Source organism: Colletotrichum godetiae (assembly GCF_030913485.1).
Source record: "Colletotrichum godetiae strain CBS 193.32 chromosome Unknown BDP55scaffold_12, whole genome shotgun sequence".
Classification (NCBI taxonomy): domain Eukaryota; kingdom Fungi; phylum Ascomycota; class Sordariomycetes; order Glomerellales; family Glomerellaceae; genus Colletotrichum; species Colletotrichum godetiae.
Genome location: NW_026851260.1, coordinates 430,541 through 445,118, shown reverse-complemented (window position 1 = coordinate 445,118; position 14,578 = coordinate 430,541). Strand labels below are relative to the sequence as shown.

At 54.3% G+C, this 14,578-nt stretch overlaps 2 protein-coding genes across 2 annotated transcripts; both read left to right on the top strand.

The window, feature by feature from the left end:
* Positions 1 to 4,230: 4,230 nt before the first annotated feature.
* On the top strand, positions 4,231 to 4,975 carry BDP55DRAFT_62800 (uncharacterized protein). The gene is made up of 2 exons (XM_060571836.1): positions 4,231 to 4,487; positions 4,539 to 4,975. Exons 1-2 carry the CDS (start codon positions 4,454 to 4,456, stop codon positions 4,859 to 4,861), a joined length of 357 nt encoding a protein of 118 aa, XP_060431953.1. The 5' UTR covers positions 4,231 to 4,453; the 3' UTR covers positions 4,862 to 4,975.
* A 7,302-nt stretch (positions 4,976 to 12,277) lies between these two features.
* BDP55DRAFT_62756 (uncharacterized protein) lies at positions 12,278 to 13,531 on the top strand. The gene has a single exon (XM_060571775.1). It carries the CDS (start codon positions 12,562 to 12,564, stop codon positions 13,354 to 13,356), a length of 795 nt encoding a protein of 264 aa, XP_060431952.1. The 5' UTR covers positions 12,278 to 12,561; the 3' UTR covers positions 13,357 to 13,531.
* Positions 13,532 to 14,578: the final 1,047 nt, after the last annotated feature.

Sequence of the window (14,578 nt, the reverse complement as noted above, 5' to 3'; positions counted from 1 at the left end):
GACGAGAGTCCGTGAGTTGCGCCGTTGCAAGCGCCGTGCTGCACGTGCTTTTCGCGATCAGTGAGACCCAGCCCGGGGGTTCGTATTCATGATCGAGCTATCGTCGTCGAACACTGTAAAAAGAAGCGGTGAACAGTCAATCGTGTTTCTAGACTCTTTGGAGTTGAGGCAGAGTTGCCGGTCAATGGCGTCGGCGATGGCAGGAATGGTTTGTCGCCTCAACATTGTCTTTCATGGACACGTTCGGTAGGTATTCCACGAGGCCCGTGCTACAGGGAGCATCCTGGCTATCTACCGAGCAGATCGTCTTAGAACTAATACGGCGCCGAAAATAGGGTTTGGGGAGGTTTTGCTAAACCCACACGTGTTTCTCAACCGCGTTGCGAGCCCTGGCAGGAATAGACGATGATATCTGGATCCTCAATCTTTTCCCTGCGTCATGTCGATCTCAAAATGAGGCTCGATGTACGGAGGTGCGTCTCAATAGTCCTTGCAGTCGCTGCCAAGCCCCAGACCCACAATTACTGCCCATCTGAACCAATAAGAGCCTAGGGATTGATCTTGACCCACTTTACTTACTTTCCCCCCAGCACTGCCCATAGCAACGATTTTACCCCATACACCGCCATTACGATACTACCACTAATCCTACGATAATATCAAAACCGCCAAATCGCTACTTACTACGCTGCTCTTTTTTCCTCAGTATGGATCCTGAGATGCCGACAAAGAAGAAGCTAGATCCAGGCGTCAGGGCAGTGATTCTTGCTCTACGAAGTCGACTTGTTGGGTGGACTGCTGAACAGGTCTCTCAGGCTCTAGAAATTCCAGTTCGAACTGTTTACGACGTTCTTGCCCGCGCAAAAAAGAACGGATTCGACCCAACTGCTCCTACCTTCTCGATTGAGCCCGCCCATTACGAAGATGCCCCCCGAAGTGGCCGTCCAACCAAACAGACGAAAGAGGTCAACGATGCCGTCATCCGCAAGGTCTGCCGCGACCGGTATGGGCGTGAAAAGAACTGTACTGATATTGCTGGGGACCTATTAAGGGACGAGGGCGTTGACGTATCTGCAATGACTGTTTGGCGAATCCTTCGTCGCTATGGCTTCCACAAGACCAAACCAACCCGCAAGCCAGGCTTAACGAAAAGGATGCGGCAAGAGCGACTTAAGTGGTGCCTCGACCACCAATACTGGACCCTCGACGATTGGAAGCGGGTTGTATGGTCAGACGAGACCGCGGTTGCCCTCAACCACCGCCGCGGTAGCTATAAGCTCTGGCGTCGCCCAGACGAGGCCTACTCTAGGCAGTGCATACGAGAGAGGTGGAAGGGTTATTCCGAATTCATGTTTTGGGGGTCTTTCTCATACGATTCGAAAGGGCCGTGCCACTGTTGGATTCCCGAGACTGCTGCTGAGAGGAAGGCTGCCGACGCAGTGATTACCGAGCTTAACGCAGAGCTCGAGCCCGTTCGACGTCAACAGTGGGAGCTCGAGAGTGGTATGGAGCGAATGGGCTTACGGAACCAACCGGGCCGTAAGCCCCAATTCAATTGGAATGCGAAGTCGGGCAAGTTAATACGGAACGGCAAGGGCGGAATTGACTGGTACAGATACCGCAAAGAGATCCTATTACCCAAATTATTCCCTTATATCAAAGGATTACCTGGTAATCCAATCGTACAAGAGGACAAGGCACCCGCTCACGACCATCACTTCACCCACTATACGTACAGCCTTTTCGAGATTACGAAGCTTCTCTGGCCGGGTAATTCGCCCGACCTCAATCCCATTGAACCTTGCTGGCCGTGGATGAAGAGATGGACCACCAGGAAGGGGGCGCCTTCGTCACGGGCCGAAGCAGTACGTCGCTGGCAAGAGTGCTGGAAAGCATTACCGCAAGAGGAGATCCAGAAATGGATAGAAAGGGTACCTCACCACATCCAACAGATAATTGCCCTAGAGGGCGGCAATGAATACAAAGAGGGTCGTCGGGCTGGATTATACCGTCAAACGACCACTAATTGACCTCAATTGACGACTTTTTACCGCTGAATTGACGATAATTACAGTGGGTGGAAGTGGCCGAATTCTGCCGCTTGTACACACCCTAGCCAGCCCCTTGTCGACTCCCCTGTCTATGGCAGGGGTTGGTCTTGGCAGCAACTGCAAGGACTATTGAGACGCACCTCCGTAATGTGAGCTTTACTGGAGAACATCTATCCGTAGATGCACTGCGCCCCCTGCAAGGCCCTGTATCGCTGCAAGTCATTGTGTTGCGCCGGGAGAGGGGTCAAGAGGGGTCACAGCGCTGGTCTAAACTGCAACGCAGCAAACCGAAGACTTTTAGAATCATTCATCCGCGGCCAAATATCTGGTATCTCGGCACGCCCGGCCATGTGTCGTCAAAGTCGTGATGGATCAGTACTCCGTAGTGTTAGGCGGTAGCGATCCGTCGGACAGAAAACCAAGATATGTCCGGTCCCTTGCAGTAACTCTGCAGCATCTCCCCTTCCTAACAGGGCCGGACCACGATGACGACCAGGTGAGGGGGGAACTAACGCAGGGAGAAAGCAAATAAGATGAAGTTAGAGACGACGACAACGAATCGAGCCCCGGTGAAAGAGCGGTGAATTGGCGTTGCTGCACACCATCATCGTTGGCCTATCCACCCTCCAAGCCGTAAAATGGTCAGCCGATGGCTCCAAAGTCCGCTAAAGACGGGCTTCAAGGTGCTGTTCCTGGTACCTGGCAGGTTCTGGCGCCGGTGCTGTTGCTGGTAGCTTGGTGCTGGTGCTGAGTAGCGGGCCTGGTGTTAGTGCGGTTTGACAATGGCGTCAAGGGCTCCTCATATTGACGAGGATCGGTCGACAAACGAACAGCCGCCGGCCTCCGAGTCTCCAAATCTTCAACCTCTCCGGCGTGGCTGTGGATCCTAAGACTCCAGGATCTGGTGGTTCAAGAGTACTCCAGCGCGGCGAGAAACCGCTACGGATCTAGGTACCCCACAGGGCAGAGGCTGATCAAGTCAAGCAGCGTCGATCAAGCATGGATGAGGCCTGACGTGACGGCTTGCTGAGAGAGCTTCTCGGCCATCGGCGGTTGGTGGTTGGCCTTGGCTGATGAAAGACATGGAAGGATTACAGCACAACGGCCTTTTGTCTGCAGTGACAGTTGTCAGGTATCCGTCTGGCGGCAGCCGACATGGCTGGGTTTGGCCTGGATAAGCACTCAAATGCCCATCATTCGCATGCCTGGGCCGTTGGGGGCTCGTAGGCGGCTGCCCTGGGAAACCAGAGAGCAAATCCGCACACTGCTTGGGCAATATTGGGATGCCGCCTCCAGCATCGTGGTCTCGGCCAGTCTGTTATCCTCGATATGAATCCGCGGCTTGCCATCGTCCGTACCAAATTTCTCGTCTCGCTGGACAAAAAACACACAGGGCTCGGGCGGAAAGGGCTGGCTTCCCATGTGTGACACATTGCGACTAAGAAGGCATAATGCCTGTTTCTTCACCAGCCTGCACATTCCTCGATGGCTGCGAGGGCGGCCGGATGAAACCTGACAACGGAGAGGGGCACGAGGGGATCATCGAAGAGGGGTGGTTTTCGATGGCGTTTGTGGTTTATCGATAAAAGGCTGACGGGGGTATTAACCACTTTGTCGCGGGAGGAGGGGTAGATTCCTTGGCTGGTGTGGGCGAGGTGACACCAGGCGCGAAGAAGACCACTGACGTTGAATGTATTCGAAACTTGTTCTAATGGAGTCTAGACTTGGCCTGGGTCGGGCTGGAAATATCCCGCTGTCAAGCAACTGAACCACGCTCGATTCAGTCCGGCCTGCAGAACAGTAACGCGTTGTCGGGTTTGACGGACTGCGATAACTCGGAGTAGGATAGGGCTCGGGTTCGATCTCCCTCTGAGCACAGGAGGGGTAGAAAAGGCCACTAAAAACTCCATGGAGTCTGCGACCATCAGGATGCGATCTTGGCGAACTGAAGGCCATCAACGGCGGCAACTGCGTGATGCGCGCTAGGTAGGCGGTGAGGTTGAAGCTGGAGTATAAGCGGCATGGCCCGCGAACACCAGGAATGCTAGACTTTGAATAGTTTCGGCCGAAGGTCCCAAGTAATAATTAGCCTTGTTCCAGCAATGACCTTGACTGTCTAACGATCATAGCTCACTCCCGTTCACCGTACCCAACAGGCCTGCTTTTGACGGGTTCGTTATGCTCCCTCAACGCCACCCCAGGGCTCAATGGGTAAGTAGAGTCATTGCATCAGCGTCGACACCACCCTGTTGCCGCCGGGCGGCTCGATTTGGAGAGGACAGGAACGACTATCACACTGTTGACTGGTCTGCTGTTGTGGCGTTTGTGGGGCACTTTGCATACGACGCACCTCACCACTCCGTTCTGAGCGGTGGCTTTCTCTCCTGACAGTGCATGGCTTGATGAACCTCATCACCTGGCCCTCCATACTGTTGTGTGTGTGTGTGTGTGTGTGTGTGTGTGTGTGTGTGTGCTAATGTACGATAGTATGGTGTCAAAGAGTGGGCTTGTTTCTTCCAGACTCGACAGCATCACGAGCGCCCACTCATCGCAAGGGGACATCGACAGAAGGAACAGACGAAGAAGAAAAAACCGCAACACCAACGGCCAACGGCGCAAAACCAGCCAATCCCTCTACTCCATCTAACCTGCGGGAAGATGCGGTGGGGACGGATCATGGTCAAGGTCTTGAGGTCTGTGTGCCAGTCAGTGCGGGCTGCATCTCGGTATGCAAGGTACCAGGGGTAAAGATGGTGGGAGTTGGGAAGAACATAGGTACGGTTACAAGTGTGCTGCGTGCAAGAGTCTAAGAGGCAAGACTGGTGTGATGAGACAACGAGAAATCATCAGAGAGGATGAGGAAGAAGAAAGCGCTGTAGAGACCTGGCCAAGAATGATGCACTTTGATATGTGAGCGCCTCTGCCGCCCAGCACCATCCTGCGGTGTCTCGGTCAGGAACGACTCTGAACACCATCACCAGAATATTCGTAAAGCTGGGGATTGGGTCAAACGCGCTTTTGACATGGCTTGATATCTATTAAAGCGGCATACGAGGTTGTTCCTGGGCTCCCTTGCTTGCTTGTACCGCAGGATCCTGGTGATCAAAGACGGATCGGCCCTGGTCCGTCTCGACTCGACTTTCGAGAGGCGAGACAAACAAGCTAGCTCCGTTTGGATCATTGTCGTTTTCCTGAACGGAAAATACTCCGAGTCTCAACGGGTAGGCTCCGAGGACTGTGCCGTATTTTCCTCCACACTGCTTAACGTCTCCAGCTTCCTGTACTTTGGGAAGCGCGGTATTGGTCGCAGACTGTACCTTATGTGCTGTTGATGGAAGTATCGCAGAAACCGGCCTGGTTGTTTGCCGCCAAGTGTGACGCCCAATATCAGACCAGAAATGAGCCCTGTCGCCGAGGTTCTGGCCCATTGAGGCATGCTCTGTCACTCAAGGCTCGCAGATACGGCCAAGTCTCATTTCGAAAATAGCTAGTAGCGGTAGGTTATTGCCAAAAGAGGATTGAGTAATATCACCCAAACAGAATGAATACTCGGCAAGATGACGATGAACTTGCTCGTTGTTTACGTTTCGTCGCTCATTTGCCACTAGATGTCACCGACCCGAGTTCTTGCTCGCTCTGGCACGCCAGAGTGCCGTGTAGACCGTTGAATCCACTGGTCGCTGGAGGACAGGTCCGGGAAACTGGGAAAGGGGAGAAAGCAGTGCGCGGCCAGGTGCGGATAGTTACTCGATCGAGACGTCGTCCGCAGTAGGCCAGGATTATTCAAGGCTCAATCTGCACTAGAGGTTCTCAATTCCAAGTTCAAGTTTCTTTGTGAACGCCCGCCTTCAATCCATCTCGCCCCTTGCAGGAGACCCGATGAGGAGGCCTGATAGCGATAGCGCTTGGCCAATCACTGACAACCACGACGAACAGTGGCGGGTCGTTTCAGCGCAGCTCCTTTGAGTGAGGACGGCATGTCTAATTGGACTGTGATGTGTGTCGCTGGGTAGTGCTGATTTCCCCGCGATGTGGTGTTCCTTTTTCCTACGGATACTCTGCTGCCACTCAACTCTCCCGGCCTGGCCAAGGCAGACCACAGACCGAGCTGGGGTGGAAAACGCCCTTACCAGAATACTAAGGGGTAACGGCAGGTTGAAGCTGAAGGAAGGACGATTCGGGTGTCCATTGAGCCGGTACGGCGAAACGGCCGCGTTTTGCTGAGAGTGGTACATTCCACAGTTATCAATGATGACTGCCATCCCATCACCATCCTAGGGCATCCCGATTCTAGGCCCAACTTTCGGGCGACACCTCGAGTGTGGTGCTGTTTTACTGGCCTGGCGTCTAGTGTCGTCGGCTGGCGTGGTGTGGCGATGGCAAGCCAGCAGGGCTCCTTGACTCGCTCACCGCTTCGGGTACCAGACGTGGGGGACCTGGGCTACGTTGACTTGGGCGTCCCAAGTTTGAAGCGGCCGGCGCCAGAGATGACCGGTCACAAAATTCTGGTGTGAAGATTCGTTCGGAAAGCCAACTCGGCCCTGGCTCTCGGCCGGCTTCGTTTCCAGAATAGTTCACGATGGAGCAGCTGTAGCTCCGGGCCCCGCTACCAGTGCCCGCCGATTTTGAGGTTCTGTAGCACGACCACGGGCTGAGATATGGGCCATCGCGGACGATGGGCAGAGCCATGCATGCCAGTTCAATGCATTGCAGGGCAAGCGCAGCACATGTGCAGCCAGAGATTCTCAAGATAGCAGAGAGAGCCGGCAAGATGGCTGGGTGGCTGCGCGGTACCTATTGCGGGCAAAAGCAGCACGGCACGAGCTGTCATCGATGTTGTGTCTCGTCAGATGGCTGCGAGCTTGCGACAGGCCTGACCGGTGGTGCGGCCTACGCGCTGCAAGGATGCGGGGATCCCGACAAGGCCCCCCGGGCGATGGACAAATTGCTTGCATGGAAGCGAGTGAAGGGCCGCAGAGGGGATCTGTGGATTGAGCTCTGAGATGCCATCACCGTTCCATCCGTATCCGACCTTGAAAGTTGAATGCCAACACACGGTCCACGGATAGTGTACATAGACAGCACTGGAGCGAGCGTGGCAGAGGCCAAGGCGGTTGCACTTGCACTTGAGGGCATGTAGAGTCGGGTTGCAGTTGCAGTTGCAGTTGCTGTTGCAGTCGGGAACTGTGCGCCGAGTGGCATCTAGCCTGTCCACCGAGCTTCACCTTTGCCCACCAAGCACCTTAGCGGACGGTAGGTGGCTAGGACGAATTGGTCTGTACTTTGAACTGGTCTGGCTGGCTCTTGGTCAAGAACAGGCGCAGCACCACGAGTCCTGAGGTAGCGTGCGACAGGTACGTGTTCGCAGACTTTGGCTCGGCCGTTCTTCGTCGTACCGGACCGGACGTTTAGGTGTCCGAAAATACATATAGTCAGTGGTGACGGGTGACGGGTCATTGAAAGGTTGAGGATAAGGTCTGTGGTGGACTTGGAACGGTGACTGCGACACGTGAGTAGGCGTTGATGTGTGAGTTGATTGACGCTTGACTGATGGCTTGAGGTCAAGATACTTGGTGTTGTAGTCGAGGGTGCTTGGCGGCGGAAGAAGACGGGATGAGAGGAGGAGGAGGAGGAGGAGGAGGAGGAGGAGACGTCCAGATCGAGTGGAGCACTTCAGAGTACGTACCTGACTATTACTAAGGGACGGGACGTACCCATCGGTCAACGCTCTCCCCCCCCTCCTTGAGTCTTCCTCCCGTCTCCTCAAGGCTCACCTCACCGGGATGGCTAACTTCACCTTACCCAACCCTACCTTTTCTTACCTACGGATACCTCGCCTTACCTCACCTCTCACCTTGCGGCTTGCCTGCCCACATATCCTTACCTCATGACTTGAGTTGTTTTAGACGCGGTGGACTTGGCACTTGCACCAACAGTCGGCAAGGGCCTCCCGCTTTCTTCCTTTCTTTTCTTTCTGTTTGTGACCAAAATGAGGCTTGTTCTAGTGTAGTGTAGTGCTCTGCAACCGCGTCCGTGTCCCTCGTCCACGGCACCCATCTACGAATACCCAGGTACCTTGTTTATGTATTAGTTGAGGATACGTAGGAAAGCGTGGCAAGGTTCCTTGGCTTCACGATGGAACCGAGCATGACTCTGTTCCAAAGATTCAATGTTGCAAAGACTCGGGATTCCGGCTTGGGCTGAATAGGTAATTATCTGCCGTTTATTTCCGCCGTTAAAACTTCGCCAGGCAAAAGAGATGGGGTGTGTAATGTGTCTGCACATTTGAGTTTCAAAAGTGCTACCAAACGCCCAAATTAGAAGCATTCGAGTCCTCCCATCTCCGGACCGAGCAACACCCGCAGCAGGATGGGGATCCAACAAGACTCGAGATGGACGTCGATGTGGTTGCTTTGCTGCGAGATGCGTGCTGGACGGTCGTTGTACGTTGCATTTTGTATTTTGCAGGCCCTGCTTCTCCTCTTCCCCCTCCTCTCCCCCTCTCTCCAGCCTCTCTCTGTCCCCTCCCCCGTCCTAGCCCAGGTGCCTGCGTAATGGAATCTGCATGAGATCTATCTTTTCACGTTGCTGCCGGGGTCTGAACTTTTCCGTGCTGCACCTCGACGGAATGGGGTAGGTAGGGACAGAGGGACGGTCTCACTCAATCCTGAAGCCCATTACGATCCCAGCTACATCACAGTGCACAGCAGCCAGGGCACCTGATCCCATACCCAGTATGGTTTCTTTTCCTTCGTTCCTTTCAATAGCCTGTCTGCAGCTTGCCGACTAGGCAGTTGTCTATCCTCAATGTTTCCTCTGTGGAGGTTGTGGAGATGGAGGAAGAGGGGGGAAGGACGATCATGCTCTCACTTACAAACCAACCGTTCCAAACTTGACCATTAACCCAGCCTGCCTCTGCTTATCGTGGCTCTGCTTTAGCTCAGCCTGGAGGAAGAGAGGGCTTCTCGATGCTCATTCGCCCTTCCGTTTCAACACCATTCCACAAGCCCTGGTGTGTTCCTGGGTCCTCCTTAACCCTTGTGCATGGCTGGGTCCTAGAAGAGCCCCCCTCCCCATAAGGTAAACGGCCACGAACCTGTGGTCAGAAATCAGCGCAGAACCACATGGCACCATCTAGACCACACAATCCGCTCTCTGGGAACCCAGCTTGGGCAGCATCACATTAAGCCTGCTCAGTGTCCCCCCATGTTGTCTGGACGTCGAAACAAACCACTGGTCAGAGTAATTAAGATGAGGCTGTTTAGGCTGCCCGGGTGCCTGTAAGTGTACGAGGAGAGAAAAAGCTCCGAGAGGATCGGTCGGTGTCTTGGTCGACCCGACAAACAAGCCCTGTCTTTCCTCCTCTCTCTCTCTTTCTCTCTCTCTCCGACTCTGTCCCGGTTCCGACTCCGACTCCTCCACCCGTTGTGATCCGGCGATGGTGACAGCTGCGCTGCATCCATGTTCATGTGTCGTTGATTTTCGATGCTGGTCCTCAATGGGTTGTCAATTTAGCTCATCCTCGGGCGTTTGTTTCGAACACAGACTCTATCTATTCTTTCCCTTCTGCCATCCCACCTCGTTCTCGTCATCGGCATCCCGAAGGTCCTTGTGCAACCAATCGATTGCAGACGGAAATATCAAGAAACAACAGACACAAGTTGCCCTGATGGCCGATACAGTCCCTGGACCTTGTCTTCTGCGTGTAGTGTATACAGAATGTGTGTGAGAGAGTGAAAGAATGTGTGTGTGTGCCGTACCTGACCGGACTTTACCTGACGTAAGGTAAGCTTCCGTGCCTGACCTAAGAGACTAAGGGGAGGAAGACTGGAAGGTCCAAGTCTGTCCTTCCATGTTGCTATTCCCAGCCTTCTCCCGATCCCGCCATGATCCTCTCTCAGGTCTTCTTCCACGTCGCTCACCTATCCTTCTATCTGATCCAACACCAACACCAACACCAAAGCCAACGTCGGTACACCGACATCAGCACCAAGCACCAAGCACCCACCACCCACCACCCACCACCGACACCAACAGCAACACCGCGTATGCCAGTCTAGCCAGTCCCATCCAGCCAAGTCAAAATTTAGAAACACCACAACGTCCTCCAATGGCTACCCGCAGACGCTCAGGTACCGCAGGATGCCATGCACACTAGACACAGACACTCACACACCCCTCTTTTCCTTTCCTCTGCCCACCCCTGTTCCTGTTCCTGAGTGCCTGTCTTCCCTCTCGTGGCCTCTCACTTCTCTCTCTCTCTCTCTCTCTCTCTCTCTCTCATGAGTGTCAACTCCTCAGAAATTCTCCCGCTCAGAAGCCAAGCCTCCGCCGCCCTCGTCTCGTCTTGTCTTCTTGTCCTCACCCCTCCCCCCCTTGTTCATGGACCCCGACACACAACTCAACCTCCGAACGCTCCACCCAGATCCACCTCTCCACTGTCTTGAACCTGATGCGTTGTGTGAAGCTCGGTTCGTTCGTTTCTTCCCACTCGTCACGGACGATTTCTCTTGACCACAGACACCACCACACTAGGCACAGGAACCCGCAACTGACCACCATCATTCTCTTTGGCTCTCTCTCTCTCTCTCTCTCTCCCATTCTCACGCACACACACTTACTCGCTCTCAGCTTCTCGCCTCCCCCTCCTCCTACACGCGCATACCACACTAAAGGATCTCAACATCCTATCCTGCATCACGGATCATGGCCACCCCCCAGGAAAGGCCCCATAATACCCTTGCTAGATTATTCACATGCCGTCGTTCCCAAGCGGGTGCACGGTTGTACAGCTTATCCCTACCCTGTCTCTCTCCAAGCACACTCTTCCTCGCTGTACGGAGTATGCACCAAGTGTGTGTGTGTGTGTGTGTGTGTACATGTCTAAGTGCGTGGTGTATCCGCACATCGTGTGTGCGTGGCTGCAAAGGTGGCCCAAGGTGCCACCGCCCGTCAATCTTTACATCGTTCCCATGTCAGTGCTGCCGCAAGTGCCGCATCCAAGGAACCAGGTGCTCTCTGCTGCGTTTCCCACACCTGACATGGCAGGTATATACATAACCCAGGACAGCCGTCCACTATCTTCTTGATTCGGTCTCCGCGAGCCTCTCTTCCTCGTCTCCAACCCGTCCCCTTCCCTTTCTTAAAGGTCTCCAGCATCAACCGGCTCCCATCGTCAATCTTGGAGTCGTGGAACCTGATCTCTGGCCTGTCTGTCATCCTGACCTGGTGCCGAGATCATACACCCAAAACTGTTTGTCACCCTTTCCTATAAGCACTTGTTCTCTTTGTATTTCTTTTTGTCGGTTTGTTCCTATCACGGAAGAACCCAAAAGCCTAGTGGTGCAATTTGTCCATGGCGCTGGGCAACATTTTGAACCCTGGCTTTTAATACGAACACTGGGTTGTTCCATATATTGTATCGGGCTGGCCCATCCACACCGAATCGGCGTATAATACGTACTGGACGATGTCAACGACGAAGCTGCTCTCAGCGGTGGTTTGGCTCTCGAGCCTATCATTAACTACCAGAGCCCTGGATCCAAGAGACGACATCACCGATTTCGAAACTGAAGAGGAAAGACAAGGCAAGGGCAAGGGCAAAGGAAAAGGAAAGGGAAAAGGCAAAGAAGGCGTGCCAAATGTTCCTGCGACGACAGCTGGACTTGATGCCCTACCCACAACCGGCACCGAGCCTGCGCCTGTCCTCGGGCCCGGGACGAACAATGGGGATCCAAACAATCCCAACAATGGAGGTGTGACCTGGCTCAACCCTAGCACTGAACACTCAGTCTGCGATGCCTTCACTCTGCCGTTTTCATCACACCGACAATCTCATCCGAGCCCCGCCTTGCCTCAACAGACTGACCCTTTGGATACCTTTGGACATTTCCTTTGCGTTTCACTCTCATATGACTTGCATATAAAATGGACAAAAAGCTAACACCATCTTCCAGCGCCTCCTCATAACGAGGAACCGCCGCCTCCTCCCCCCTCGGAAAACCCTCCAAATCAGGAGCCCCCTCCACCCCCTCCTCCTCCAGAGGAACCGCCGCCACCGCCGCCTCCAGAAGCGCCTGCTCCTCCGCCCCCACCCCCGGAGACCACCGCATCACCGCCTCCGCCTCCCCCGGCGCCGACCACCTCAGTCGAGACTCGAAGGTCAACGGCAACGCCGCGCTCTAGTCCCGTAGTCTCAACTTCGCGACCTCCGGTGCCATCAGTCTCGTCTTCTCCAACCCCAGTTCGCTCGTTTCCTCCACCGGTCTTTTCCCAGCCGAGTGCACCACCACCCAACTTTCCTCAGCCGTTTCCACGACCCAGTTCAACGCCCAAGCTTCCTCAGTCAAGTTCAACGGCATCTGTTATCGTTATAGCTCCGCCGCCAACCTCAACTCCACTGACCACCTTGCCGCCACCTGCTCAGCCGACTGATGCTGGCAGCAGACCCCCAAACCTACCGGCGCCAGCTGCACCAAGCTCGACCTCTTTGACGGACCAGCACGGCGCCATGAACGGAAGCAAGTCGCAGGGTATTGAGGGCAACCGCGGCCTTGTTGTTGCTCTCAGCACTGTACTCTCTGTGCTGGGAGTGATCATCATTATCGGAGCCATCTTTCTCTGCTACCGTTACCGCCGTGGCCGCCTCCCATTCAGCCGCCGGGGTAACAGCCCGATTGACGACGAGGAGATCGAGTCTTGGAAGGCCTGCCGGACAATCGAGAAATGTACTACCGTCGTCGTGGACAAACATGACTCGGCTGGTTCTATTCGCAAGCCAGCCAGCGTGATTGTCTACCAGAATCACAACCAGCACCAGCCACGTCCTTCTACGGATACGGCACCACGCTCTCTGTATCACAAGCGGAGCATGGACAAGAAGAGCATTGATATCCCTCAAACTCCTGTTCTCGCACGAGCCCCAAATGCCCGAGTTGGTCTCACTGACGACGCCGTTGAGGGTGACCTCGCCTTCCTCCCATCTCCCAAGCGACAGAATTCCAGACTATCCAAGTTGCCGTCTCCTCGTCATGGCAGACACCGCAGCTCTCGCAGCAGCGCGAGTGTCGGTAGCCTGCGTGAGCACTGGTACGGTTACCACACCGACACAGAACTGTCCCCCCGCCCTTCGGTGGACCCTTACTTCCGGATGCCTTCTTCGGCACACTCGGATGGGAAGCACCAGCGCGTTTACTCGTCTCCCTCAAACCCTCCGAGACTTTCACTCGATGAGGAGTATCACATGGGTGGCCTCTCCCCACGCCCTTTCCTACGTCAATCAGAAATTGGTCTCGCCGTAGGCTGAAGATACAGTTTACGATTCTACGCCGGCCGAGGGGACGTCTCTAACGCCGCGCCTTGTCTTACAACCAACTTTTACGAATATTGCAAGAAATCCGTTAAAACAAACCCTGCGGATGACAGGAGCACGCCACACGCTAGACTACGACATTCGTTTCAGCCCTTGCGCTCTTCCCGCGGGACTGGAGAAAGTGCGGGGTGTGCTATCCCATGGGACTTTTGTTTCATGTCCCGATGGATGGCAGCATATCTCAACTCTCATGTGGCTTAACACCATCACGAGGGTGGTGGGTGAGGCCAGCCGTATCAAACTCAGAATGGAAATTCACGGCTCTTCAATCCTCCCCGCCACCATCACTCTTCGAGCTTTCTTCGCGATGCCCTCTTTGTAGTGGCGCGGAAGACTCGGCGGACGCATTTGATGCGACCCAACTCTCCTCTGATGTTCCTCTTGATTGAGCGAGCATTATATCGCTTCACAATTGCCATGTTCGGCAAGAAGCTTCGATGTCTGAAACGACATCTTTTTTTTTTCCCCTTTAAAGGTGGTTCGTTGGAGTCACTAACGACGGAACACCACATTATGAAATGGTGATGGATATACCCACATGACAAACAGTCTACTTTACAGCTGCAACGCAGCCATTTTCTATATCAAGTCTCTAAATACTTCGCTGGGCAACTAAACTTGGCCCCGAAACAAATTCAAATAAAAGCCATATATCAAGTGCTACAAACTAGATCTCAACGTGCTTTGCGTGATGTGTATCGACTCAAGGTGAATCGGGTCGGTGGCAATGTCGACTCTTAGCCTCAATAGCGCCGATTTTCCTTGCAGTATGGAAGTCTACAACGAATAGGTTGTCACTTGTCACACTGCAAAGAAGGGAAGCTTTTTGCCTGCGCGAACGGTAGAGCAGAGCGCGCGCGGGTGAGCGCTCATTCATCCCATGTTGAGGCGGCAACCCTCACGTCGAAGCACGCTGCTGACAGCCCGACAACACCAAAAGTTCCCCAAGAATCGCTGGTGAAACGCGGAACAGGGAGCATGGGGTTGTGTGCTCCTCCCACCTCAGCATATTGGAAGAAGGGAGAAAGGGGCCATTAAACACAAATATGCTCACCGGCACATCACTGACGGGCGGGAACGGAAGGGGGGTTAAGGGCGATGGAGGAGAAAAGCAAGATTTCGCAGCCAAGGTTTCGATGACACTCTGGTGTCGTGT

Bases quoted from the DNA above. Each gene is read 5' to 3' on its own strand.
- BDP55DRAFT_62800 (XM_060571836.1), top strand. From the start codon at position 4,454: ATGAACCTCATCACCTGGCCCTCCATACTGTTGT. The intron at 4,488-4,538 runs GTGTGTGTGTGT...AATGTACGATAG, and splicing joins CTGGCCCTCCATACTGTTGT to TATGGTGTCAAAGAGTGGGC.
- BDP55DRAFT_62756 (XM_060571775.1), top strand. From the start codon at position 12,562: ATGAACGGAAGCAAGTCGCAGGGTATTGAGGGCAACCGCGGCCTTGTT.